At 35.7% G+C, this 27612-nt stretch overlaps 1 protein-coding gene across 1 annotated transcript; it reads left to right on the forward strand.

The window, feature by feature from the left end:
- Positions 1–2299: 2299 nt before the first annotated feature.
- On the forward strand, positions 2300–3461 carry LOC131031413 (vacuolar iron transporter homolog 1-like). The gene is made up of 2 exons (XM_057962532.2): positions 2300–2383; positions 2493–3461. The coding sequence occupies exons 1-2, from the start codon at positions 2300–2302 to the stop codon at positions 3459–3461; spliced, it is 1053 nt and encodes a 350-aa protein (XP_057818515.2).
- Positions 3462–27612: the final 24151 nt, after the last annotated feature.

Genomic DNA, 27612 nt, shown 5'->3' on the forward strand with positions numbered 1-27612 from the left:
TTCACAACTCAGAATTCTTTCTATTCTAGAGGCTTCATTTGTTTCTACTTAGGTTTGTTGCTGAGTGTTCTAGGTGTGCTCTCTAGCTCTATCAGAATTGTGCAATTCATGGGGGGTGACAAGAATAGGATGGAACCCACCTCTTTTGAAAACTGGAAAAGGAATTCTGCGGTTTGGAATGAAATTTTGGATGGAGGCTTGGTACCTTATATGGAAAGGTTGACGGGGAATTCGCCGAGTGCCACTAAAGATTTTGTGAGCGGATGGGATAATGGTATCCTTAAGGTCTATGGAACATAATTTAGGATTGATAAATACTTTATCACTCAAAGTACTGGCCTACAGACAGAGGGAAGGAAGTTCTATAGATAAAGGAAATCTACAGATGAAGCTATTTCCACTTTCAGTTGAAGGAGTAGAATAGGGTTCAGAAGATAGCTGATGGTGGCTACAACCGAAAGGATCTATAGACGCCTTGGGTTGATGTGGAAAAGGTTATCATGAGCTACATTACTCTTGTTGGTTGATCGGTATGTGAGAATTTTTTCCTTTCACTTTGCCATTTTGAATCACTTCAGGCACAATAGGAAAATCTCCATTCTGTTTTATCTTCTTTCTTCCTTAAAGCATAGTCTCGAGAAACATGTTGAGAATGTGGATAACCTGGTCCTCCATGAGGAACTTATCCGTCTCATTATAGATTATGCTAAGGCTCATTATGTCAAGCCGTCCCCTGTTATGAAAACCTATGTTTGTTCTTCCAAACCAGAGGTTCAGGTGGTTTATGCCACAAATTCGAAAGGGGAAGATAGCAGGATTTTTAGGGACTGGAAGGATCAATATTTGTTTGATGATTCTAAGTATTATCCGCCTACTGGTGAGGGCCCCATTCATAATTTTACTCCTGAAATAGGTAGTAGTAGGAGCAACAAACATCCTAGGTGGGCTACTAGTAAATACAAAAATCTGGGGACCAAGCTTGTTGACTTTGTCTCTCCCAAATCAAGAAGCCCAAATTTGGAAAGGGGGGCCCAACATAGATAGTGAACAAGAGATTAAGATTGAAATCCCCATTGATATTGATCTTGGGAAATAGGGGAGGGTTGTCATGGACTCAGATTTGGATGATTGCATTTCCCTTGTGACCAGCAATCAGATGGATTTTCTTCAGAAGATGGGCATGGAGATTGAAGTCCTAAAAGAGGGTACAAAAGGTATTGTAGATAGTTTTAGGGACAACCCTGGACCCAATAAAATTGAGAAAATCCTCCAATTGACACAAAAAGTTAGTGAGGACATGGATAAGTTGAAATTGAATCATGAAAGTAGAATATGGAATTTGGAGGTGAGTGTTGAAGAAATCAAAGGATGTCTGAAAAATTTGGTTGAGATCAGTAAGGCCACCATGAATAATAGTTCGGAAGGTTTGATGAGGGTTAATAATATGATTGTGGATTGCAGGGTTGATCCCATTGTCAGTGTGACTCCTTCGGATTCCAAGCAGAAAAAGAAAGTGAAGGGTGCAAGTGGTCAAATTTCTCATTCCCATACTACAAAAGGTCTGTGTGCCCATACCGGGAGCAAGAACCAAGAGCAAGGCAACTTCAAATTTATCATTAACGAGTTGGAGATTATCAACAAGAAAGTTATTCAGAAGAATGCAGAGTTGGTGCATTCTTATCTCTAGGTCTATGTTTTTGCTGGTCTTAATCGTTTCTATTCTGTAGGTTGTTTTGTGGGTTTGGCCCAAGTTCTTTTAGCTTTTGCTGCTGGTTTTGGACTTTAATGCTTATTTTCTGGTTATTGTAATACTTTTGGGTTTTGAGTCCCTGTAAAACCCGTTTACCTTAATAAAAAACAACATTTATTTTATAATTATATTTTTTATATGTTAAATGTTTATAAATCTCATTTAATTCTTAAATTTACAACTATTAATCAAACCAAAACAATTTAAAAATATAAAAAATAAAAAATTAAATGAAATAAATTAAAAATTCTAATAATATATTTTACAAGCAAAATTTTATGTCATTATTTTTAATCTTTTATTATTGTATATTAACTATTACAACTTCGAATATTGCTAAAGTTATATATAAACCATCTACAAATAATGAGGTATAAAACAGCCTTCCATTTCCTTTCCTTTTACAAGACAATTTTATGGTAGCGAGATAGTGGGGAGTTTCTATATGGCGCAGTTCTCATATTGGCGTTCGTGCTCAAGCATGATACATGATTGTTTAAATACATCAGATAATGATATTATATATCCATTTATCCCAACGCCATAAAAATGGGGGAAAATATAATGGGTAGGCACGCTCATGGCACACGCATTAAGCAATCCAACTCATATAGTCCACCGCCTAGTCCTGGTGTAAAATCCAATAACAAGCTAAACATCAAATAAAATACAAAAGATTAGCTGTGAGTAGATGCAAATGTATATCTGTTTGCCACTCCTTCCTAATGGCTGTCAATATCAGGCTCGCCTTTTGGCTACCGAAAAGGGTCAGTGTGCTACAAAAGGAGGTCTATGGGAGTGTGGACAACACACGCTGCGTTTTAACATTTTCAAAATTTCCTTCCATACTACATTTAGTTGGACGGCTGTGAGAAACCAAGCTAAAATGGACGTTAGATCATCCAGCCCAGTTGCTTTGCAGTTGGACTCTACAGAATTGAAGAGAATGATGAAAGAAGGAGAAGCAATTGCGGAGGCGTCGCCACTTCCAACTCCTCCCAGGTCGAGTGTTCTCATTACCATGTCTCCTTGTCCAGAGGAAGATGAAGATGAGAAAAACATGGATTTTCGAAATAGAGCACAGTGGCTTCGGGCTGCTGTCCTTGGAGCTACCGATGGACTGGTCACAACAGCGTCACTGATGATGGGCGTGGGCGCGGTGAAAACAGACGCAAAGACAATGGTGATATCTGGGCTGGCGGCGCTGGTGGCGGGGGCATGCAGCATGGCCATCGGCGAATTCATTTCCGTGCAAACGCAGCGCGACGTGGAACTGTCCAACCTCAAGAGACAAAAGCAAGCTGAAAAGGCGTTGAAGGGAACAGAACAAGCGAACAGATTGCCTCCTGCGTCTCCGTTGGTGATTTCAAGAGAAGAGAAAGAGGGGCTTCCAAGCCCAATTCAGGCGGCTTGCGCATCGGCCCTTGCGTTCTCTGTGGGGGCACTGTTGCTTCTTATCTCTGCTGCCTTTATCAGTGACTATACTGTTAGGGTTGGCGTTCTAGGTGGAGTTTCGAGCTTGGTGCTCATAATCTTTGGCGCGATTGGAGCTTACTTTGGGCGGTCTTGTATTGTTAAGGGGAGCATGAGAGTGTTGATTGGAGGATGGCTTGCCATGTTAGTCACCTACGGTCTGCTAAGGCTCTTTCGCGCCACGGCAGGAGTTGAAGACACGGCAGACTGCTTCAATAGCTTTCGAACTGAATCTTAATTTGTTCATTTTAACTCCAGCTAGCAATAGGCTTGAAAATCATAATAAGCTTAGGTGCAATAGTTTTTGGCAAATACTAAATGTTTAAATAATCTGGACTAGCAAACGTTGCAATATATTTCCAAAAGAAACTTTTATCTCCAACTTAGTTAGAGGGAGATTCAGTGTTCCATGATTCGCCAACAGTTTTAAGAAATTTAATAGTTTTTAGAATTGTAATTCTAGCACAATTTGTCCCTCTGGCTATGGTAATATCAATTACAAAAGTGGTTAATGCTTGACATGAGAAATTATAGGCAGAGATCAATCCAAACTAATTAAGCGTTCTTCATCACATAACCAATTAAATGGTTGTACTCAAAGATCAATGTAAATCTTTTGCCCTTCTTCAGGAGTTTAATTACAGTGCCAACAACTACAATAACTATCGTACTCAATATTGCTGCGTTTAGTTTCCAGCAAGTATCAGGTTTGAGAGTTGTAATAAGTTTTGTGTGTAATAGTTTTTTTTGCAAGCAAACAATGAAATATATTACAAAAGGCAGTTTTGTTCCTGTAATTGTGTAGGAAAGGATAAATATATTAGTTAAGATTCATAATTTAAAAAAAAAAAAAAATTTAAATTAAATGAATATTTTTTGTCATTGATGTTGAAAGTGCAAAAGTTTAAGGAGGTTTATCACAAACTCATTTTTTGAAGAAACCAAAGAAATCTATAAAACATAAAACAAGAATACTAATGAAAAAGATAGTATAATGATCAAACAAAAAAGAAGCCAATGTATAAGAAGATTCATGAAACCTACATTATTGGGAAAATAGGCCAAAATCATGGAATTTGTCTTGCATGTTATCATTTTCTATACCAACTCACAATATTTCTCTAAACTCACAATGATGGCTTGAGCTTTCATTTGATTATTAGTCGCCCACCGCCCTTAACATATGAGAAAAGAAGTGAAGTAAACAAACATTATTTTGCCCAACTCCACCAATCCACACAACACTTAAACATTGCCACAAGAAGAAATATGTGTTAATTTGAAAAAAATTAATAAACGAAGGGTTCATTTACTTGCTCGCTATATACTTTATTATAAGATTTAATCCCATAGTCATAATGAATAGAGCCAACCAAATGACAAAGAATCTAACTATAACAAGAGGATACAACTTCATCAACAAAACACTTAGAAACAAAAATTTCTTTTATCGAATATAAAATCATTTGCCAAACCTACCTAATAGGGCTTTGACAACCTTCAAAAGATGAAGAAATCAGGAAATAATGTAACAAATAATACCATGGATCAATGCAACAATGAAGACACCAAAAAAGGAAGAGGGGATATTATTTTATCAAAAGATTAATTAGAAATCACAATTATTGATGACTTGATAAGAGAAATTTAGTAGAACAACAAAACTTGAAATCATGTATTAGGGTTGGAAAGAACAATTACTTACCATCAACCATCAAATTATGGAGGCAAACTAATAATTATAGGATGTGTCAATGAGATAATTATGAGGAGGATACAATATGTAGGCATCATAAAGAAATATAACTTATAGGCCATATTGTGGAGAGAGACCATATGAGGGCTTAGGTGATAGCAGTTGTAACATGGTAAGGATTAGAGAATAGAGTGTGGAGAATTCACAGGATTCTCTATAAAGATAGGTTGACTAGAGTTAAGTTGACTTGTAGTATAGTGGAGCAAGATAGTCTACGAAATTGGAGTGGAGCAAGATAGTGTAAGAAATTGTTCCCTGATATTTGGATCATCCTAGGGTCAAAGAGCTCATGGCTAAAATAATTATTATGGAGGAGTGAGATATATGGTTGACAAAGAAGGCAATAAAGTTAGTAAATTCAAACCATACACTTGCACCTTAGGGCTAAAGTAGCCCTGGCTCACCATGAAGCAAACTTCAATGATCAATATTATTATACATGTATACCCACATCATATTTTGACAAAGTGATTATTATGTACACAAATATTATCTGTATATATGATAAGTTGATGTGTTTATCTATGTATCTATGTTATAAGCATTTTATGTCTACATCCATATTATGATGTTTTTTGAATTATTTAATGAAAAGAAATTATGATTTAATCAAACGAATATTGATGAATTTACTTAATTAACTAAACTTGGATGAATTTATTTAATAAAATACAATAATTGCCCAATCAAATAATGGACACAAAATTATTTAACTAAATGCCATAAACATCTAATCAAACAATGAAATCAAATTACTTAATGAAATACATCAAATTTTTAATTTTTTTTTATTGCTCCACTAAATACTATCATCATGTAGTTAATGAAATACATCAAACTTTTAAATTTTTTTTATTGCTCCACTAAATACTATCATCATGTAGTTAATGTTTTTGAAATAAACTAAGTACTTCATATATAAACAACTAGAAAAAAAATGGAGACCAGAGGAGGAGATAGAGGTGCTAGGGTTTCTAGAGAGGACGGAGATGGGGATGGGGATGCATAAGATGCAGAGCAAGGAGATCTTGTCGATAAGGTCTCTACAAAAAAGTGTGTTGCCTTGGGTGCTATAGGAGTGTGCTTTTTGGTTCTATTTTCGGTCATTTTTTGCTTAGACGAGGTTTGTTTCCTTGGCCACTTCAAGAGTATGCTTTGCTACCGTCTTTCTATATTCCGCAGTGGTTGGTCTTGGGGAATTTGCCTTCTATTTTGTGGCTTGAGCTAATTTGGAGGTCTTCTTTACTTCTCTCTAATTTGTTCTTTTCGAGGCTGAGAGGGGTTTCTTTTTTTTGCGTTCAATGTGTTCTTCCTACTTGGCTGGTGTGTTTTCCTCTTTAGGGAGTGCAATGCTAGTTGGTTGTAGTGCGTTTTTCTCAGATCTTGGGTGCCTAGATGCTAAGGTCTTTGATGATCGCTTTGGGTTTGGCCCTTTTAGCCACCTCTGTGGTCTATGGTTGGTGGGTTCTGTTGTGCGGAGTCCATGATATCATCAGAGCCTTCCTTGCCTTCTTTCTTTGAGTGGTTGGGAGATTTGGTGTCTTTTTCTACTCTAGCTCTGGTAGAGTTTTCATATTTTCTTTTCTCAGAGGTGGCTTGGGCCCTGTCAGTAATGCGCCCTACTCGGCTGTTGTGGTGTCTTTTTGTAGACTTCAAGTTGGGTTTTTTTGTGTACCCTCACTTATTCCCTCTCATTGGATTCTGCACAATGTCTTACGTGGCTCTAGCTTATGGTTATATAGCTAGTTGGCTAGACACAGCCATCACTTCTCACAGATTTGGTTGGGGTTTGTTTTTTTTGGCTGCCCCTATTCTTTTATTTTTAAATTGTATGTTGTTGTTGTAGACCCCATGGAGGTGGATTTAGAAGACGTCTTTTTCCATGCTGCTTCCATGGTGGGATCTAGAGAGTCTGCTAAGTTATTTGTTGTTATTATTCCTATTAAGGTGGTGGGTAGTAGCAAAGGTTTCTTTTTCCTTTTGTTTTTGCATGGTATTTCTATTGAGGTGGACTTCAGATGTTGTTAATGGACCTATAGAGATGGTTTCAGATGTTGTGTTTACAGGGGTTCCTCTTAAGATAATTTTGGGCTTCTTGTTACCCTCTTTCTCTTTCTATGAATGTTGTTTTTCGTAGTGGTTCTATTTGTAAAAGGTTTAAGGGTGTCTTTCAAAATTTGTTAGTTATTGTTCTCGTTCATTATTTAGCTGCACTTCCTACAACATAAAGAGTTCTAAAAATTAGAAGGTTCAAGGGTTCTTTAAAAATCTGATGTTTTGCTTTCCCTTTCTTTGGTTGTGTTTCTTTCTAGCCCAAGATGGCTATGGTTTTAGGTTTCAAGGTCCTATGAAAAACCTATGCATTCTGTTCAAGGTGTTTCTTTCTAGCCCAAGATCATTGGTTCACTACTCTAGGACAAAGCTTCTCGTCCTCAAAAAATAGTGTGCCTTCTTCAATTTTTAGTTATCTAGCTGCTTGTGAGATACCTCTCTACCCCTTGTTGGTTGTTATGTAAAGATTCAAGCCCTATCTTGAATCTATCAAATCAAAATTAAATACTTTATATAATAAAATACAAATACAAGTACAATTAAAAACAATAAAAATTATATTGAAAATATAGAAAATAAGCATTCAACTGATTGCAAAGTTTGAATTATTCTAACAAATTTAATGTTTTATTTTTCAAGAGCATGACTCTTATGTTCATATAGAACTTTAAATTGGCACAATAATCATTACATAAAGAGTTGTGCCCATGATAGAATGACATTAGATAATCTAACTCAGTTATACAAGTATTAATCATCATTCAAATTTTATATTAAAAATAAAAATTAAGCATGAAAATAATGATTATGCATTATTTTTATTCGTTCCTTATGAGGCTTATCATCCATAATTTAGAGGAAAAAACTCTATAACCATAAACAATGGTGACAATATAATGGGCTCTCTTGTTATGGCTAACTATTTCATTAAAATTAGCAAGGGCATTTTCATCATACAATGATTCTTGTAGACAACAAAATCACTTATTTGGAAATAATGATTAAGAATACATTGTTTGTAGATACGAATAAGAGATTTTTGGTAAGCTTGGAGATTTTCAAGAGAATTGTTATAATTGATCAAGCATCTCATTTTTTTGTGAGCATTGTTCTTGATATGTATAGTCATTAATTACCACTTGAAGTGAAACTTATAAATATATAATCTCCGATATGAAAGGATTGATAGCATTGGTGAACATGCAAGGTTATTTAAGTAGTTCCAATAGCCATATGAATAATCATGTGATAGACCCATCATGCATATACAAGTTATGCATGCTATTATTTTCCATATTTAAATTAATTATTTTATGATGGACTTGTTCTACTATTTTGTTTAAATGATTAGCTTGACTATTCCAAATTGAGTGTATTAAAATGTTTAAATTTTTTTAATTTCTAGAAGAATCTCTTCATATATTGATTCCCAAATGATGTAAAATTATTGAAATCAAAAGTAGAAAGAAGTAAAAAGTGAGAAGTTATGCTATCAAGAACAAAATTACAAATTACCTAAAAAATCATGGATAAAAAAAGAAAAACTTCAACAAATTTAGTTAAGTAGTATATAGTAGTGATATTGAAAGTGTGACCTTTAGAAGGAGATAGATAAATTTTAGAAATGATATCCAAGCCCCAGATAAAAAATACTCAAGGATATGTCTAAGAGAAAAAGTTATTTTGTAGGAACTTGAATATGATATCTATGTTGTTCGAATTAAAGAAATTTCCTAACAAAGATAAAGGAAGAGTATTCTATGGTTTAACAATAGTTTACTCCATGCAAATAATTTCATATACTAGAGATATACCTTTAAAAAGACCCCCATAAGTACCTAAATGGGTATATTCAATGGTAAATAGTATTTCATATTTAGTCAAATAATGAAGGAGAACACCATTATAAGATCATTGATATGAGACATTAAGATGTAGATGTTTTATTAAGTTTAAGATGTAGTTGGGAGGTCTATTTGGATAGTTAACACCTTTTATAAAAACATGTTTCTTATGAGGTTGAGGGGCATAATGATGAATATGCACAACAATTTGAGGTTTCAAATCTCTACAAACATTAATAGAATTGAATTGATTGAACTTTTTTGTCACTAAAGCTTTATATTTAGGAGAGAGAGCATTAGAACCATTGTTGGTGACATCCTTTTCTTGCACCAAAATATCCTCATGAATAGGATCAATTTTGAGAGAGGAACAAGCATGATTCAATAGATGTTAATCTCTAGAATGGATTCCATTAAAGTAAATGGTAGGTAATTTTTCATGAAGAAAAATATTAATGCTATCATCCTCTTGCACTAAAATATCCTCATGCATAGGAAAAATTCTAGGAGATAGAAAAGAATGACTCATCAATGCTTCATCCTTTGAAGGGATAGAATTTAGAAAGCTTCTAGTGTAATCATCCTCTTGACTTAAAAAATACGTATGGACAAGAAGATTTTTAGGAGAGGGTTGGAGTTGCATAAGAAGAACTAAGAAACTATCACATTGATGAAATGGTTTCATTATGAAAATAACTAATTAAGTATATCTAGTTAGACATTAAAAGAAAAGAAAAAATCTTTCTAAATGATAAAAGTGAGATAGAAATGATGTGAAATGAAAGAATATAAACAATACATTAGAGACATGAATGCACCTAAATATTAAAAATTTATGCAAAAATCATATCTAAAACTGAAATTCAGAAAATATGCAAATGTAAGACATCATTTCTTCTCCTCTATAATTCCTCATACTAATGATGGATCATGTAGTGTGATTAAAAATTTTGATGCAAAAAATTGTCACACAATTTAACCCAACAACAACATTGAATAGATCTATGGACCATGGAAACCTAATATCATTAAGTGTAAGACATGTGCCTTTATTTAGAATGAGATGATGGAAATGGTTCTATCCTAAGAATGCAAACAAGGAAAATTTATTAACTCTTTTATTGAGGAATAACCAATTAGACTCAACTTCAATGCTATAGGAGAATTTAGGACTTCGACTGATTATTGTCTTTTAAATGTTGATTGGATATGGTTATGATAAGAAATGATGCAAAATTGACAACATTCAACATAAATAGATAGATATATAATTTCAGGTCAACCCAAATATACAAATCTATAAATGATACATAGAGAAGAACTTGTCACTAAAATTTGAGCCTCAAAATGATAGTGAAGTGTGTTAGGGACCAAAGAGCTAGAGGTTTTTTTGTTAGGTAAAACTAAAAATTCTACATTAGGGTGCTTTGTAGATCACGCTCTGAAATTAAACTAAAAATATTTTGTCAAATGTTTAAATCAACATAGACAATGGATATTTTCCTAATCAAATTCTAGAACTACATGTCTCAATCTACTCTTTGCAACTCTGCAACTTTTGACATTCAAATCTATAACCTACACATAGAAAAGAGGGAAAATGTTGTGCTATATGGATTTTACCTAATTCAAACCCCAAGTAGAAATTAACATTGACTACAATGATGATTGATTAGAAGAGAGCTTACCTCTAGAATGGCAGACGCTAAATGTGTTATGAAATGTTGAATTAATAAGGTTATACCTCAAGATTCCTAATGGTGGTGATGTAATGCTCTTTAGTTCATTCATCTAAGTTTTGATGTAATAACATGATAAATCATAACAATATCCATCATGAAGACATACTTAAAGATAGTTTTTTATAGCTTGATGCTCCTTGTATTTATATATGCTCTAAAATGAATGAAACTTGTGGATTATGAAATATAATCAAATGAATTAGAGATTATGCATTTATATAGGTTTCTCAAGGTATTTTTTTATTTAGCCTAAATTCCAATGGTCATATACAAAAATCAAGACCATATTTGAGAAGGGGATGGTCGACACTAACAATGTCTCAAATTTTAAGAAATTTTGGATGGACTATGACACCCAAATAGGTCCATAGTTTGCCAATGGATCCATTACACCCAAGGGTCCATTTTACCCATAGATAAGGCTCAAATAATCTTGGAAATCACATAGGAGGAGGTACACTAAATCAAGAGCCCAAAAGAAGTGTGAAATTGTAAGAGGTTAAAATTTACAACACTACACCAACATAAAAATTCAACAATAACATCCCAATGCAAGTTGAAACTGTTGGCAAAATGTTCAACGCTCCCCTTGAGATTCCTCACAAGGGAATAACCACCTCATGTGTGATCGATACCTCTACAATTTGTATTAGGAAATGAGAGATCGATCTTTTGATGCAAAGACAAATTTGGCCAACAAATGGTATCAGAGCATTGGGTCACAGGTTCGAATCCCCTTGGGTAACTCTGAGGAGGAGATTGTTGGAAAAATGGTTAGCACTTCCCTTGAGATTCGTGACAAGGGACTAACTGCCTCCCATGTGATCCATATCTCTACAATTTGTATCAGGTATTGAGAGATTGGTTTTTTGATGCAACGATAAATTGGGCCAACAAATTGGTTGTTAGAATAAGAAAACCACATTCAAACATCACACTAAGCCAATAGTGACCTATTCTTTTAATTTAGCTATAATAATATTTTTTATAGTTTAATTATATTATTTTTATAGTTATATAAATAAATTTTTAATATATTATTATCATTATTATTATATATTTATTATTGATCTTCTTACACAAAAATCTTAGCAAGTTAAATGATTTGAATTTGAATGAGAATTGACGTAATAACATGTGGTATATAATAACCTTTGATATTTTAAAAGTAGACAATGTGGCCTAACATGTAAGAAAAGGATTTGTCAGCCTCTAAAAGTTACTTTTATTTGCTTCCAAAATTAAATATATATATTTGTATGTATATGAAAGGTCAAATAATTCTATATAGAATCCAAATAACTAGTTGGACATGGAAAACTGATGAATAAAACCATAATTTATAAAAGAGCAAAATCATGTGTATCTTGGTACCCCAACATGGTAGGGTTATAATTTTTACTTGGTATGTTGGAATATTTACCTTTTTGTTGGATTGAAGATCATATACCAATTTTATCGAACCAAAGAGAACATCATAAGTTTGGATAAATCAAATAGTGATCAAGAAGATCACTCCATAAAGCCTACCTAGGCTCATAAAAAAATAAAGAATAGTAGCAACCAGAACATACAAGTTCATCATGGAATAATAGGCTATACTTGGAAAAAAAATACACAAGTCTGATAGGAATTAAAAGTATGTAGATATAATGCCCTACATAATCAAATAATATCATAGTAGTATTCTCAATCAAGGTTTTTGTCCCTCGCTTCTTCACCAGCATCTTAGTCCTATGTTGCTGCATTAGTGACTTTGTTGACATCATACTAGTTCTCATCTTCATTTTGAAATCATATGACTTCATTCAACTTATCATCACCCTCATTTTGATGTTCCTCATCTTCTTGTTATTCTTCATCTTCCTCCTACTGGCCCTTGCTACTTGCCACCTATTTATCCTTTCTCTTGCCTTTGTTAGGATGTTTTGGCTATCCCCTGCTTTCCTTGTAAGGTTCATAGGTTCTTAGAAGAGGGGAATATCCTTTCCCAACTATAAGTTTCAAAGTTCTGATGGGACACTTCCTTGTACCTCACTGCTACATCCCTTCGGAGTTGATACTGGTGTTCCTTAATGTATAAATTTTGGAAGTTAATTTATTATTCCTAGAATTTTTTGTCCACTTGCCTCAAGTCTTGAGGCCAATTGTTCGCTTCCCTAATATCTTCTTTGAGGAAGGGGAAGGAACCATCCTTAATCACCTTCATAAACAAATCCACTGGTAACTTCAATGTGAGGGTGACCTGTTCAATAATAAATAAGGATGTGAGTCTAAGAACATACCAAGTAAGGACTCTATCCTTTCCTTGGTACAGATGATCATTATGATTTTTCCACAAGACCCACAAAATATTAGTAGAAAGATAAAACCAAAACATGTTATTCTTTGTTTTTAGTCCCTTAACATGACCGGTTACTATTTTAGACAAATATTTAACATCAAATATGTTCCAACCATTAATTTGACCCATGGAAAAAGATTGGACAAGGGTTGCATATTGACAAGTGAAGAACAAATGCATATAATTTTTAGGACATCCATAAAAAAGACACATTGTAGGGTTATCATCAAATGGTAATTTATGAAGTAAAAACTACCATGTAAAGCATTTTTTCTTAGGATTGGCTAGACTAGACCAATAGTTAATGGAGAATTTGGACCATAATCTAATATCCCATTTCAAATTCCAAACCTTATTAACATGTTCAATAATGTAATTAGAATGGACTAAGAGTTTATACAGATATTTGACTCTGAGCTTCAAGAAAGGAGAATCGTTTGCCCATTTGGCATAGGAGATGCATTCATTCTCATCTTTGATTTGTATAGGTTATTTTAGACAAATTGGACTCTTTTCAATAATAGAAAATGTTCTCTTATTATTGTGAGGCAAATCAAATTCATTTTGTAATGTACTCCAATTTTTAAGCATGTTGTTGAAAAAATATCAGTGGAAGAAGAAATACCTAGCTTGTTCCATTTCCTAGCATAACACCACTAAAACAAGGCCAATGGTTTGTCTTTATGTCTTAGGTTCCACCATGGGGATTTGCAGCCACAAATTATTCCTTGATTAAACTAAGACCCCTACCAGTTTCCCAAGCCCTCCAAATATTGTGAAAGACTACATAACCAAAAGGCATAATGCTAAAGTTAGAGAAGAGGTTGTCAAGAATATGGATGTTATCCCATTTTCTTGCAAGTTTAGAGTAGGCTTCTAAGATGTTTTTTCTAACCAAGATTTTCCAAGGCTTGTTCTTTGCCATATCTTTCACAATCCACTTTGTAGCTAGGGCTATATGTTTAATCTTCAAATATTTCAGACCCATATCCCCATCTTCCCTACTCATGCAACACCACTCCCATCTAACCACGTGCTTCTTCTTACCCCCTTTACCATATGACCATAGATATCTTCTAATAAAATTTTATATAATATTCATTTAGTAATTAGATAAAAACCATAGAAAGTCATAGTATATAGAGTATTCCAATAGGACCTTTTGAAAAAATTGGGCTCTACGAGCCAGAGATAGGTATCTTTTGTTCTAATTATTCAAGTTTTTTCTCAATTTTACTATACATCCAGTTCCACATCTTAAGAAGAGTGGGGAAAACTAAGAAGGGGATGTCAAGATATATGACAATCTTGTCAGGTCCACCTCTTTGCCATCCAAAACTTGTTAACCACTCCAGAGCCTCATCATTTCATCCTAACAAGATGGATTTAGACTCAAAATTTTTTGCCACATATGCAACAAAAAATAATTCCAACCTATTTCTAAGATTGTTCATGTTATCTCTGTTCAATATATCAAATAAGTTTGTATCATCTACAAATTTGATGTTAATTAACAAGGACTCATCAAGAAATTTGATCCATTAAAGGATAACTCCCAGTAGATCCTTTCTTAAAATATAATGCAGAGTCTCCAACGCAATGAGAAAGAGGGCAAGGTCTAATGGGAATCCTTTCCTAATAGATCTACCTAAGGCAAACGTTTCAAATAACTCACCATCAATCTCAACCTGAGCATTAACATATTTAAATAAAACATGCACCATTTTACAAAATGAATTAGGAAATCCAATAGCTTCAAGAATTGTGGTAATGAAGGACCACTCTACATAGTTTTAAGATTTCTCAAAATCTAGCTACAGAATACCCACATTATGTTTATCTCTCTTAGTGCAACTCATGCCTTCCCAACTATTTATAAGGTTTTCAAGAATGTATGAACCTTTAATAAAGCCTATTTGGGTCAAGCTAATAATGCTAGGAAGAATGTGAATAAGTCTTCTAGCAAGCAATTTGGCCAAGATCTTATAAGATACATTAAACAATGTAATCTATCTCCAATTTTCATATTACTTTTGTCTCCATCTTTAGGCAACAATTTAATTATACCTTTATTGATATACTTACCTAGATTACCTCTTCTCAATGCATTGTTGTATACTTTAAACAAATCATCTGTTACCCAAGATATGTTAGCCTTATAAAATTCAATTGGTAGGCCATCTGCCCTCAAAGACTTCTCATTATTGAAGGAGAGGATGGCTTCCCTGATCTCACATTTAGAGATCATCTTCCCAACTTTTTCCACCATTCTTGGTGTGAGTTTCTTCAGGACCATTCGTCTACATAATTCTTGGGCCTATTGACATTCTACCTTGTTATCTTCAACAATAAACAAGGTCCTATAAATATCATAGAAAACTCTAGTGATATTGTTATTGTCATACACCCATTGGTTATTATCTTGAACAGGACCTATCACTTCTTTGCCTTGTTTTATTTTAAGTATATTAAAAAATAATTTTGACCTTTTGTCACCTTCCTTTACCTAGTTTATCCTATCCCTTAATCTAGCCCCTTGTGCTCTTTTAGTATGAAACTTCCTTAATTAATTTTGGGTGTCTTTAACTCTAATTGTTAAATTTGCATCATTTGGGTTCTTCTGAAGTTTGTCTTTAGTATCCATCAACTCCTCCTGAAGCATACACTCATCTTTGCTACTATTAATATAATTCCCTTTACCAACTATCCTATTTTTTATTTGTATATTATCTATAAGTGTGTTCCAATTTGCTACTAGATTTTATTTGTGATTTAGGGATTTGGTTAGGGTTCTGAGATTATAAATCCCCTCAACTATATCTTGTTGTTTGATTAGGTCCACATTAAGTTTAAATAGTCCACTCCTTTTTCTCTCCATATTCAAATTTTTATTCTTTAACACTATATTAGCCTCAATTGGGTAGTGGTCTTACATAGCCATTGTCTTGACTTGCACATAGTTATCATTGGGGTTATCCTCAAAACAAAATAATTCTTTGTTCACATACATTCTATCCAATCTACAATAAACTATTCTCCCAACCCCTTTGTTATTACACCACGTAAACCAAATACTTTTTCTATGCCTTTTTCTTCCTTTCAAAGGATCATATAGCTTTAGTACCCTTTTAAGGCTTGACTAAAATTTTTTTTCACTTTCTTTCCAAGTCCATCTATTACCTCCCTTCTTGTCCTCTTCACGTTTTGTCATATTGCAATCACTAATGACAATCTAGGGAATACTAGGAAGGTTAGAAGTCATCCATTTCCACAATGAGGTGTGTTCTCTATAGTCATTAGAAGTATAGACTACACAAACACCAAAGTCTATATCATCTTTCTTGATTTCTACCCATAAGCATCTACTACACAAGGAAACACTAGATTTTTTCATATGTTCATTCTAGTTAGGGCTGATCAGGAGTGAAATTTCCCCTCTTCCTTTTTCATGTTTAGTGAACAGGGCCTTAGCCTCTTTTAAAATAAAATCTAGTGTTACTTTCTAATTGGGAACCAACTACTTTAACTTCTTGCAGAATTAGAAAGTCAAATCATTTCTCTAGTTGCATAAGCTTCTAACTATATATTTTCTGTTCAGGGATTCCAAACCCTAGATGTTGCAAATTAAATTGTGTAGCATTGCTTAATTTTTAGGGGGGTTGAATTTACCACTTCTACAAATCTGTTCGAATTACTCTAGGATGTCACTCCCTTTCCCTTTTTTACCATCCATTTTAGAGCTATTGGACCTACTAACATTCTTTCTTTTCCTCCTTGATTTTATTGGAGCCACTTTTTCCCAACCCTTTTCCTTGAGAATTTAGGAATTAAAGAGGGGGGAGGACATACTCACTAGAATCACCATTCAACTCAAAGCCATCACTATCAGAGAGATCATCTATAGAGCCTATAGTCTTGATAGAGGCAGAAAGGTCAGAGGCCTAAATATTGCAAGGAGAGACATGCTCCACAATGACAAGGGATAGGTTCTTATATTTGCGAATAGGGGTTGTTTTTTGAGAATTATTCTTTTAGGTTATGAATCCTTAGCATCATTATAGGTGTCTTCAAGATATTTTTGTAATCTAATTATACTATTATTCAGTTCTCTCATCTTGTCTAAGACCAATTCTAGAGCATTTTTAGTTCTAGGGTTGGAACTGGATTAATATTTTTTCTTATTAATTTGCACCTTATTAGAAACCTCTTTAACATAATCTTTCAAGATTGCTTAAATTTTATTAACAATCTTATCTTTAAGACAATTAACATCATCAACACTAGACTCAAGGACCTTGAGGGTTGCATTCATGGTATCCTCTAAGGATGCAGCAGGTTGCATATATCCATTGGGGTTTTAGGATTAACTCATTACCCACCTCCATAGGTTCACCATGAGTGGAATCCACTGACTATGTTGAAGTCTTAATAATCAACCTTTTTTTTTTTAATTTTTCCATTCTTGTTACCAACATTTGGGCAGTCCCTTTTGTGGCACTCATTAGATTTGCACAAAAACCATGAATTTAGAACCCCAAAGACATCTATATCACATTTTAATAGCTCATCTATCATAGGGAATTAAATCATTCTTAGGATTTGAGCACCAATTTGAAGGATACCAATACCCTAGCATTCATATGTGGAAGGGTGATACAAGATTTTTCCACTTGCAGGGTTCTACCTAATGGCTCCTGTATACACCTAAAAATGGTTTGGAGATAATTAATTGAATAAGCAATTATTTAATTAATCCTCCTTCCTAATTTAATTGAATTCATTAGCAATTTGATTAAATTCTCCCCATTCATCTACCTATTAATAAATCTAAGGATTTATTTAATAGGTTTATTTCAATAGTTCCCTTTGATTAATTAATTCAAATTAATTGATTCCCCCCATTAAATTCACTTCTTCTAAAATCATTTAATTAATTAAAACAAATCAAATTTATGAGTTGTTGAGATTAATTAGCCTTTTCCTATTATTTTAATTTTTAAATTCAAATTCTCTTTAACCTAACCTATTCCATCTAACCCTGGGTTTGCCTAACCCCATCCTAGCTTGCACATCCTAACCACCATGTCCCCTTTCCTTGAACACTTTTCCCTCTCATAAGCAAAGCTTTGTGACACTTGTCACTAAGTGTTCCCTTTCATCCAACCTCTTCTAGAAGCCTCTTGACACTTGTCACCATGGAGATGACATTGTCCCCTTTCATCCAGCCACTTTTCCTACCAACCTCTAATTGTTCCCTTTAATTAAACCTCTTCTCCAATCACCTCCAATTTAACCATTGATATCTTCAAATCAATCTTGATCGTTGATTCCTACCACCTCACCCCTAGCCTTGGGAAATCCTATAAATAGACCCCATTTTTGAGTTCAAAGGGCCCCCGATTGATTCATCTCATTTGTATTCATTTATTGTTACTATAGGCATCTAGCTTCTAGTTTATCATTTTAGCAATGTTATCATGTTCAATTTTAGCTTAAAACTTAGCTTATTTCATAGCAATATCATAGAATCATATATCTTAAATCATTACCTCATTTAGCTTATGCATCTTCATCATTTAAATCCTCCATTTTAGTGTAGTCAAGTCACTGGAATTTGCATAACCCAATCTGAGAGAAAAAATCATACTCCCATTTACTAGGAGGCAATAGATCGATTAGCTATGCTTTTATGTTTCATTGATTAATATTCTAACCATTGCTTGTAATGATTTATTGAGTGTTTTGTGTTGCAGTTGCAGGTATAACAGGTACACTTCATAGGAAAAACATTTTGGCACCCACCGTGGGGTTGGAGCCTCGCATATATCTTTTTAATATCCTGTCTAATTATCGCAAATGCAAATTTAACGCATTTTTAATCCATATTCACACCTGTCCTAACTCTTTTCTGCAGAAAGATTGTCAAAGATACGCTTTTCAAAGACCAAATTCAAAACAAATAAATGACTACTAATGGATGTATTTTGCAGGTTGCCTAAAAGAATTCAACAAAACTTTGTGTATTCCTTAAAGGTTTTTTAGGCACACTTTATTTTGGCTAAAAATGAACAATCATGTATGTTGTGTTTTTATGATAGTTGAGTATGCTCTCACCTTTCTTAGGTGATCAGAAAGATAGACTCATCTTTTTCTTTCATTAGTGCATATCTTTAGCAGGCCTGGCCTCCCGAGGAGCTAAAAACTCTTAAAGCCATTACGGTTGGTGTGAAGGGAACGACCTAAGTGGGAACGGCTAACGCCAAGTAATCCAACCCACTATAAAATAAATATGATTTGATGAAAATCAAGTCAATGGTAGTGTTTGGGAATAACTCTCCTCCGTACCTTCGGGTATATCAAACCTTGGTTTTAAAGGCTGGGAGACCTCTTAATTGAGTATTATACCTCGACGTGCTGAATGAATCCCTTACTAGTTTCGGTTAAATTAGAAGCTACTTATTTCACCTCCAAAAGGGTGATAATATTTGTGCAAGAGAGATAGTAACTCTCCCAAGTCACTTGCCATATCGTGCCCCCATTAGCATTTGGAGATGGATAATACGACATTGAGAATCTATTGCATGAGACTTAGCGGTCGTATTCTGAATAGCTATTGGGTGTGTACCTAAGCTTGCAACCAAAGGTTTTATCTCCTCAGCCAATTTCCTTATTGTTTAGCATGCTTGGCGTCACTTATCACATCACGTGTTTGCTACGTATTCATCCCTAAATTGAAAAATCAGACATATAAAACTGGAAAACATAAGAAAAACATCAAAATTCACAAATCAAAATTTGGCAAAACAAACATATTTTTCATTGCCCTATTCTTTGTCGTACGAGTCAGGTGGTTTGTCATATGAGGAATCTGTTTTGTCATGTGGTTCATAAAGTTTTGTCATACGAGTCTCTGCTTTTTCAAAGGAAATTTATGATTTGTCGTCTGATCTTGTATCTTTTGTCATATGGTTCATGAAGTATTGTCGGACGAGTCTCTGTTTTCATCAATCCAGAGCTGCAACTTTACATGACTTTTTCAGGTCTGTCATTTTGCTTGGTCAATTTGCAGTATTCATAAACACCCGTTATCTATTGTTCTGTGCTTAAATTGTCTTCTTGGTTTGCTTGGTCGAGTTATCATCCATCAAAATCAGACTCTAGAATATAAACACCTCAAGATTTTCAAGTGCTCACCCTCAACAAGTTCAAGATCTAAACTTCTCAAAGTGCATTACAACCCTCTTTGATAAACTGATCACTCAAACATAGTTTGTCATCAAGATCAATCATCCTTTATCACAAAACTGAAACATTTGGTCAAGATAATCTTGCCCCACATCGTAGGATATATCATTCCTACTAGAATTGGTTCTTATCAAATCATCATCATTGCGCTCCTAAACTGAAGATCGAAAATCTTGCAAACTTTTAAACACTTGAATCATATTTTCATTTCATATCACTCTAGCATGTCTACCTTGACAATTGATCACTTATCAAAACAAATTTTGGACAATCAAATTCTAGCACAATATCTAGCACATGTGTATGCCTGTTCTAACTAGAGCTCAAAGACGAAAAATCACAAAGACTGAAACTGAAACATTGGTGTATGCGGGAAAAGTGGGCTGATAAAACTTAATATGTGCAAATTTAGTTAAATACTAGTCCACACAAACACAGAGGACTTCTTGATGCAAGCCATGGAGTAATAATGTATTACTCAGCCTCCCAAGGAGGGTCCCATGGTTCTCTATCTCACAATGTCCCTCAAACCAATGTTTCTGCTCTTAGATTACTGAGCAAAAATGGTTTAGGGATGGCAAGTGTAAGAACGAGAGATGCACTGATAGTTTTTAGGATGAGATGTGTTAAGCTATGTATGATCTTAGAAATGCAATAAACTAAATGATAAGATGACAAGATTAGTATGAATACTATCCTAGCATACTATATTTAATCTATGATTGAGCTAAAATGATAAAGAAATTATTCTAAACATGCATATTTAGTCTACTTCCTGATCTAAAAGAGGCTAAATGAGGAGCATATATGAAATGAGAAAGCTTGAAAGAATTTGAGCATAAGTGTAATGCTTCAAATTTGAAAGATGATTGTTGAAAATGGAGGAATGAGAGCTCTATTTATAGCATAAACAGGGCAATGGAGGGTCAAGATTGAATGGTTTAATCAAGGGTTGAGTTTGAAAGTTGGGGATCCATGTGCACAATTGGCACCAATGAAATGGTGACAAGTGTCAACATAGGGTTGGGTTGAGAGAAGGGGTTGGAGGCATTAAAGGCCTGAGAAGACCTCATGGTTATCTAAAGGCTAAGGGTCAAGTCTAAGTTAGGCTTACCCATTGGATTAAGAGTTAATCCAAGGATAAACCTTTGTGCAAATGATTAAGAGATAATCATGGTCAAAGCATTAAAGGCCTGATGAGACCCTTGGGTTGGGTAGAGATTGAGTCAAAACAAATGTTTTAACCATGTAGGAGAGTTTGAGTTAACCATTAATGGTTATTGGAGACTTTGGGAATTAAGTGGTTGAAGGTTGGAAGCCTTCAATGGTTTTCAAAGACTTTGAGGATTTTGGTGGTTGAAGGTTGAAAACATTTAATGGTTATCAAAGACTTTAAGGGTTTTGAGAAGTGACTTCCTCTTGCTTAGGGATGTGACAAAGTTTAGAGGAGGGGTTAGGTTAATTAGAAGCGATTAGAAGATTCTAGAAGGGATTAGAAAGGGGTTTGGGATTTTGCAAGTGGATGGAGGGATAATAGGATTTAATTGAATTAAATGATTTTCATTCAATTTGGTTGCAATTTGGGAAAATTGAATAAATTAGATTTATTCATTTTTAGGATAACTATTTAATTAAATTTGAATTTAATTAAAAGTGGATGGGGGGATTTAATTGAATAAAATGATTTATTCATTAAATGGGTATAGTGAATTTTATTTAAATAAATTGAGTAATTTACTTAATAAAATAGAAGAATGTGGGTAATTTAATTAAATTAGATTTAATCAAATAGAGAAATGAACATAAAATATTCATTTAGGAATGTGGTCATTTTTATACGTCTACATTTTGCCCCTCTTTGAAGTGACATGTGTGCACATGTTATTTCAAAGAAAATGATGCTTTATCATGATTTATGATCTAATGCAATTTTTTTGTCGCTCTTTTGATTTGCAAGTCGTGCCCCAGATTTGATTTGATGTGTGATGCCCCAGATTCGATATTAGATGGTGATGCTCCCTCGGGAGATGAATCAATAGTTTTGAAAAAAATTTGTTTGAAAATTTGTGATGAGTTGCATAGGATGTGTATGATTTCGTGCATGTAAAAAGTGTACAAATTAATTCATCTCTTGATAAGTTACAAATATTATGGTATAGTGGAGACCGCGACCATATTACAGGTCCATTTGGCTAACCCTAATTTCATTTTCCTCCTATAAAAAGGGGAAAAGGGCTTGATTTAGACTCATTTGTGCTTTGTTGACTTTGGAGAAAGAAAATTTTCTCTGGAGAGAAAATGCCTATTCCTTATCATAGACACCATTTCGAGCGCGTTTGGAGGTACCGGAGACTTGCAGCGTGTGGACCACCAATAAGTCAACACTGTTGACCCTCTTTTGATTTTTTATTTTGCCGTTTTTAGTCATTTTTTGAATTTCAAAGTTTTGGTTTTATGGTTTAGCACGTCTAGGGTGTACAATAGCGCATACGAAGTGTGAAGTAGCGCATTGAGTTCAAATTTAGGGGTCATGTCCGAAAAAGATAGGCTAGCGCATAAAAGTATTAGGTTAGCGCATGCATGTAGAATAGCGCATAGAAAGTGTCGGGTAGCGCTTCGCGTCAATAGGTTAGCGTGTAGAGGTGACCTAGCGCATAGGAGTCGCAAGGGTTCGCATAGGGAAGGGGGTTTAGCGCGTAGGACTAACCTAGCGCATAGGGCTAAACGGGTAGTGCCTAGGAGGGGTAGATTAGTGCGTAGGAAGAGTCTAGCGCATAAGGTAGGTAAGGTGGCGCATGGGGAGAAAAAATTAGCGCCTAGAGTCAGTCTAGCGCATAGGGTAGATAGAATAGCGCGTAGGAGAGACAAACTAGCGCGTGGGAGGTTTTTAGTGCATAGAATAGCTATTTTAGCGCATCTGAAATTTTTTTGCAGAATTGGCCGATTTGAAAATTTGTGTTGTTTGCTTGTAGTGTTTTGATGAATTTATCTAATATGAGTGTTTGTATAAGTTGTTTTGATTTGTGAGTTTTCAAGTTATGTATAGATAGCAATCTGTTGTATTGATCAGAATATGATTTATTTGCATGTTCTGTTTCAAGTTCAGTGTGTATGAAGTCTGAGTTGTGTTACAAGCCGATATGGGTTGGAAACTTGAGTTGTTTTACAAGCTGATATGGGTGGAAAACTTGAGTTGTTTTACAAGTTTATGTGATTGTGGAGACTTGAGTTGTTTTACAAGTTTTGATATGGTTTTTTGAGAACTTGAGTTGTTTTACAAGTTGATATGAAATGATAGGATTTTGAACTTTGATGTAGATGAGCAAATTGTTTCATGTTTGTTGATGTAAGTTTGATTTTGATATCTTTGTTTTAATGTGGAAATTGATATTGGATATGTTGTGTTTGACAGGAGCGATTGAGTGTGGTACAGTCAAGGGAGAGATTCCCCAGACCGTGGACATTGATACCGCGGTTGTCACAGGCCGATTTGGACATTATTGAGAGATGTGGATTGACGTCTCTTCTGGATATGCCTCGGTTCACTGTGAACTGGGGGCTTTTGACAGCTTTGGCAGAGAGGTGGCATAGCGACATGAACACCTTCCATTTTGCCACTGGAGAGATGACAGTCACACCTGAGGACTGTTATCGGATTCTGCGCATTCCTGTGGTAGGTGCACTACTACCATACGAGCAGTCGGAGGAAGGTGGCACAGAGGCACTGCTCTGAATTTTTCATGATGATACAGTCTGTGACTACAAGATTCCATGGCAGGAGTTTCTAGATTTGGATTATGCACTGCTGCCATCTGTACTAGCAGGATTCATTGGGGGATTCCTTTGTCCTGATCGTAGGTCAAAGGGATTTTCGGTGGGATGGGGACTAGTTTTGGAGGAGATGGTTACTCAGGGCAGGAGGTTTGCATGGGGGTCAGCGATGCTGGCTCATTTATATAGGAGTTTACATGAGGTAGTATATCTCGGTTACGGCAGTTTGTCAGCTGGCGTGACTTTGTTACAGGTATGGTGCTGGGAGCAGATTCTAGCAGCGAGGCCACTGGCAGATAGGGATAGGCCCGTAGGTGCAGCATATGCCTACGGATACAGAGGTCTAGTTGTCCAGCGTAAGCTGGGCAAACTAGAGCATTGGAGGAGGGTTTTTGATGACATAGATACGGTCACCTGGAGACCGTATACAGGATGCGAGGTATGGGTAGAGGATGGGCTGGAGATGCCCTTTGTTTTTATGACGAGGTATCTGATTGGGAGGACCCCATTCATCATTGAGCGGTTTGTAGTGACCCGAGTTTTGAGGCAGTTCGGGTGCCAGCAGGGTATTACACAGGGAGCGTGCCTTTATGCACGGCGACAGCAAGATGTGGCTGATTGGGGGCTGACTATTGATAGTGCCATGGTAGTGGAGGAGTTTGTGGGGTTGGTCGGGCAGATCTAGGACTATGCCCTAGAGATCCAGGATGTAGGGATAACAAACAAGTTCGCTCGATTGTTTGCGGCGCGGGCTGTGGCTAGGATCTCAGATCCGGAGGGGATGAGGCCAGCATTTGACTCTGATGAGGAGGAGGGAGATTGGGGAGATGATGGAGATGATGGGGAGGATGGAGGAGGAGGAGGAGTGAGAGGAGGAGCCAGAGGGAGGAGAGGAGTGGATAGAGCAGCCAGACAGGGGAGGATAGATAGGGGGAGAGGTGGATTGGCTATCGGAGCCAGTGGAGAGGGGAGAGTGGGGGAGGTGTCAGCTGCAGTGGGTGGTGCAGAGGAGGCCATGCGACCAGCTCAGAGGAGGAGGAAAGATGTGCTTCCACCTCCAGCACTAAGGACAGGCCGAGTGGGAGGGGTTCCTCTAGCACAGGTACCACTACGGGTTCGGGTCCCAAGACATGTAGAGGATGCTCAGATCCGGACCTTACAGATTACTGTGCAGCAGCTACAGGCATAGATTTTGACTTATCAGCGGTAGATTGCTTAGTTGACCACTGAGAGAGATACCAAGATAGAACGGCGAGGACGAGCGGAGGAGGTGGTGGCGAGCATGCAGAGAGCAGTAGCGAGTGGTCCCATGAGAGACACCCTGAGAGAGTTAGCGCTGAGAGCACAACAGGCGGAGTATTATAGGCGGCATTATGAGGCGGTGGTACCCAAGGATTGACGGGTTGAGAGTATTCTGCAGTCGAGATCTAGCCAATCTCGAGCTACTGGGTCATGTTCTGAGAGTCGAGGTGTGACGGGGCTAGCGAGACAGGACCCTCCGGGAGATCCAGGGGCGGGTGCATCTGGAGCGAGACCATCTCCGTCAGGAGATAGTCATACTTGAGAGACATGGTCTCTGTTGTAGTTTTGAGCAGTTGTTATTCGTTGTACTGGACACAGTGTGTGGACACATTTTGTACATTTTGATCAGTTTTGATATATATAGATATATATGGCACCATTTTTGATCATGTGATGTGTTGATATGGATGCATTTATTTTATGCAATGATATAATGCTTTAAATACATGATATAATGTATGATGTAGGATGTATGCTATTTATATGCTGTGAGATGTATCTTGAAAATGAGATGTATGTTTTAATATGCAACTGAATGTAATATGATATGTAATGATGTTAAAATGATATGCAAACATGTAAAATGATATGCAACTAATTGTAAAATGATATGCAACTAGTGTTTTTGGAGCATCCCTCATTCTGTATTTGCCATCCGATAGAACCATATGTTTGCTTTCTTTGTAAATATCATCATTGAGCATTGATTTGTTTAGGATACGTTGAAAATTTATACAAGCATAATGGTATAATTGAACCATAATGACTTGAGTAAAATTTACATGATATTTGATTTTGCAAGATAGCACAAGCATCAAGGTATAATTGAACCAGGACGACCTGAGTGCACATTACATAAACAAACAAGATTAGATCATTTATATGCGTGAAGTGGAATCAGGCCTTTAGTGATATTCGATGTATCACGTCTCGAGGCATGTATTCACACAGTACAAGTGATCGCCTCCCAAATAGAAGACTAAGAAAATATTGGAAATTCCGCTTGACCTCTAGCTGTGAAGCATGTAGTGAGACAAGGAAGAGAATCCAATAATTAAAAAAGTTCAAAAATGCAAAACCAGTCAAGACTTGATGCAAGAATGCAACATCTAGTACTTCAGAAAATCATCCATCCTTGATATTTGTGTAAATTATTTTTGTTTTGGTTTTTGCGATGAAGCGTAGTGTTGTGTGTTGGATGTCATGCTTCTGATTTTGGCAATATTTTGTGATGTTTGGAATGTTTGCAAGTTTTTGAACCAATGAATGCCCCTAGCTGAGTGTGCCTCTTGATATGATCATGTACAGTGATTACCAAGCCATGGTGGGATGTGGTAAGAGGATAGATATAGATGGATAACCCAAGATAGTGACTACATTAAGTATATCCTGAATGAATATATGCTAAGTGTCGGGCAATGGCCAATAGTGTTTTGATGGATAAAATGGCATGGCGATAGATAGAGGAGCCGTTCTTTCACAAGGGCATCTGTTTACCAAGTTTTCACCATTTTTTTTTATTGTACTTTGTATTTTTGCTTTTTTTGGATTTTTGATTTTTTTATTTGTTTTTGGCTTTTTCCGTGCATTAGGCTACTTTAAGTATAGTACTTCTTCAGATGAATGTTGTTAGTTGGGTCATCGAGCACATCTCCTTCAGAAGTTGTTAGCTAATAAGCACCTGATCCATAAACAGATATGATAACATAGGGACCCAACCAGCTAGGTTCAAATTTCCCTTTCTTTTCTTGATCTTGCTGATTTCTTGGATTTTCTTTGAGGACTAGGTCACGAACCTTGAAGTTGCAGGGAATGACCTTGTGATTGTAGCTCCTGCACATGCATTGCTGATATGCTTTGAGATGAGTATAAGCATGTTGGCATCTTTCATCTAATAGCTCAAGTTCTTGTAGTCGGTTAACTTGATACTCTTCATCTGGGATTAAGCCTTTCAAAGAGACTCTAAGAGATGGGATCTCTACCTCCAGGGGCAAAATGGCTTCTAATCCATATACCAATGAGTATGGTGTCGCTCCTGTAGGTGTGCGGATGCTGGTTTGGTATGCCCAAAGTGCTGGATTGAGTTGTACGTGCCAATCTTTGCCTGCATCAGTCACCATTTTCTTGAGGATTTTCAGTATTGTCTTGTTAGATGCTTCTGCTTGACCATTTCCCTGTGGGTAGTATGGTGTAGAGAACTTATGTTGGATTTTGAATTTCTCACATAGTTCTTGGACATCTTGATTCTTGAAAGGTCGTCCATTATTTGTGATGATTGAACTTGGAATACCATATCTCCAGATTAGATAATTTAGGATAAAAGAGGCAATTTG

This window comes from Cryptomeria japonica, chromosome 4 (genome assembly GCF_030272615.1).
Source record: "Cryptomeria japonica chromosome 4, Sugi_1.0, whole genome shotgun sequence".
Classification (NCBI taxonomy): domain Eukaryota; kingdom Viridiplantae; phylum Streptophyta; class Pinopsida; order Cupressales; family Cupressaceae; genus Cryptomeria; species Cryptomeria japonica.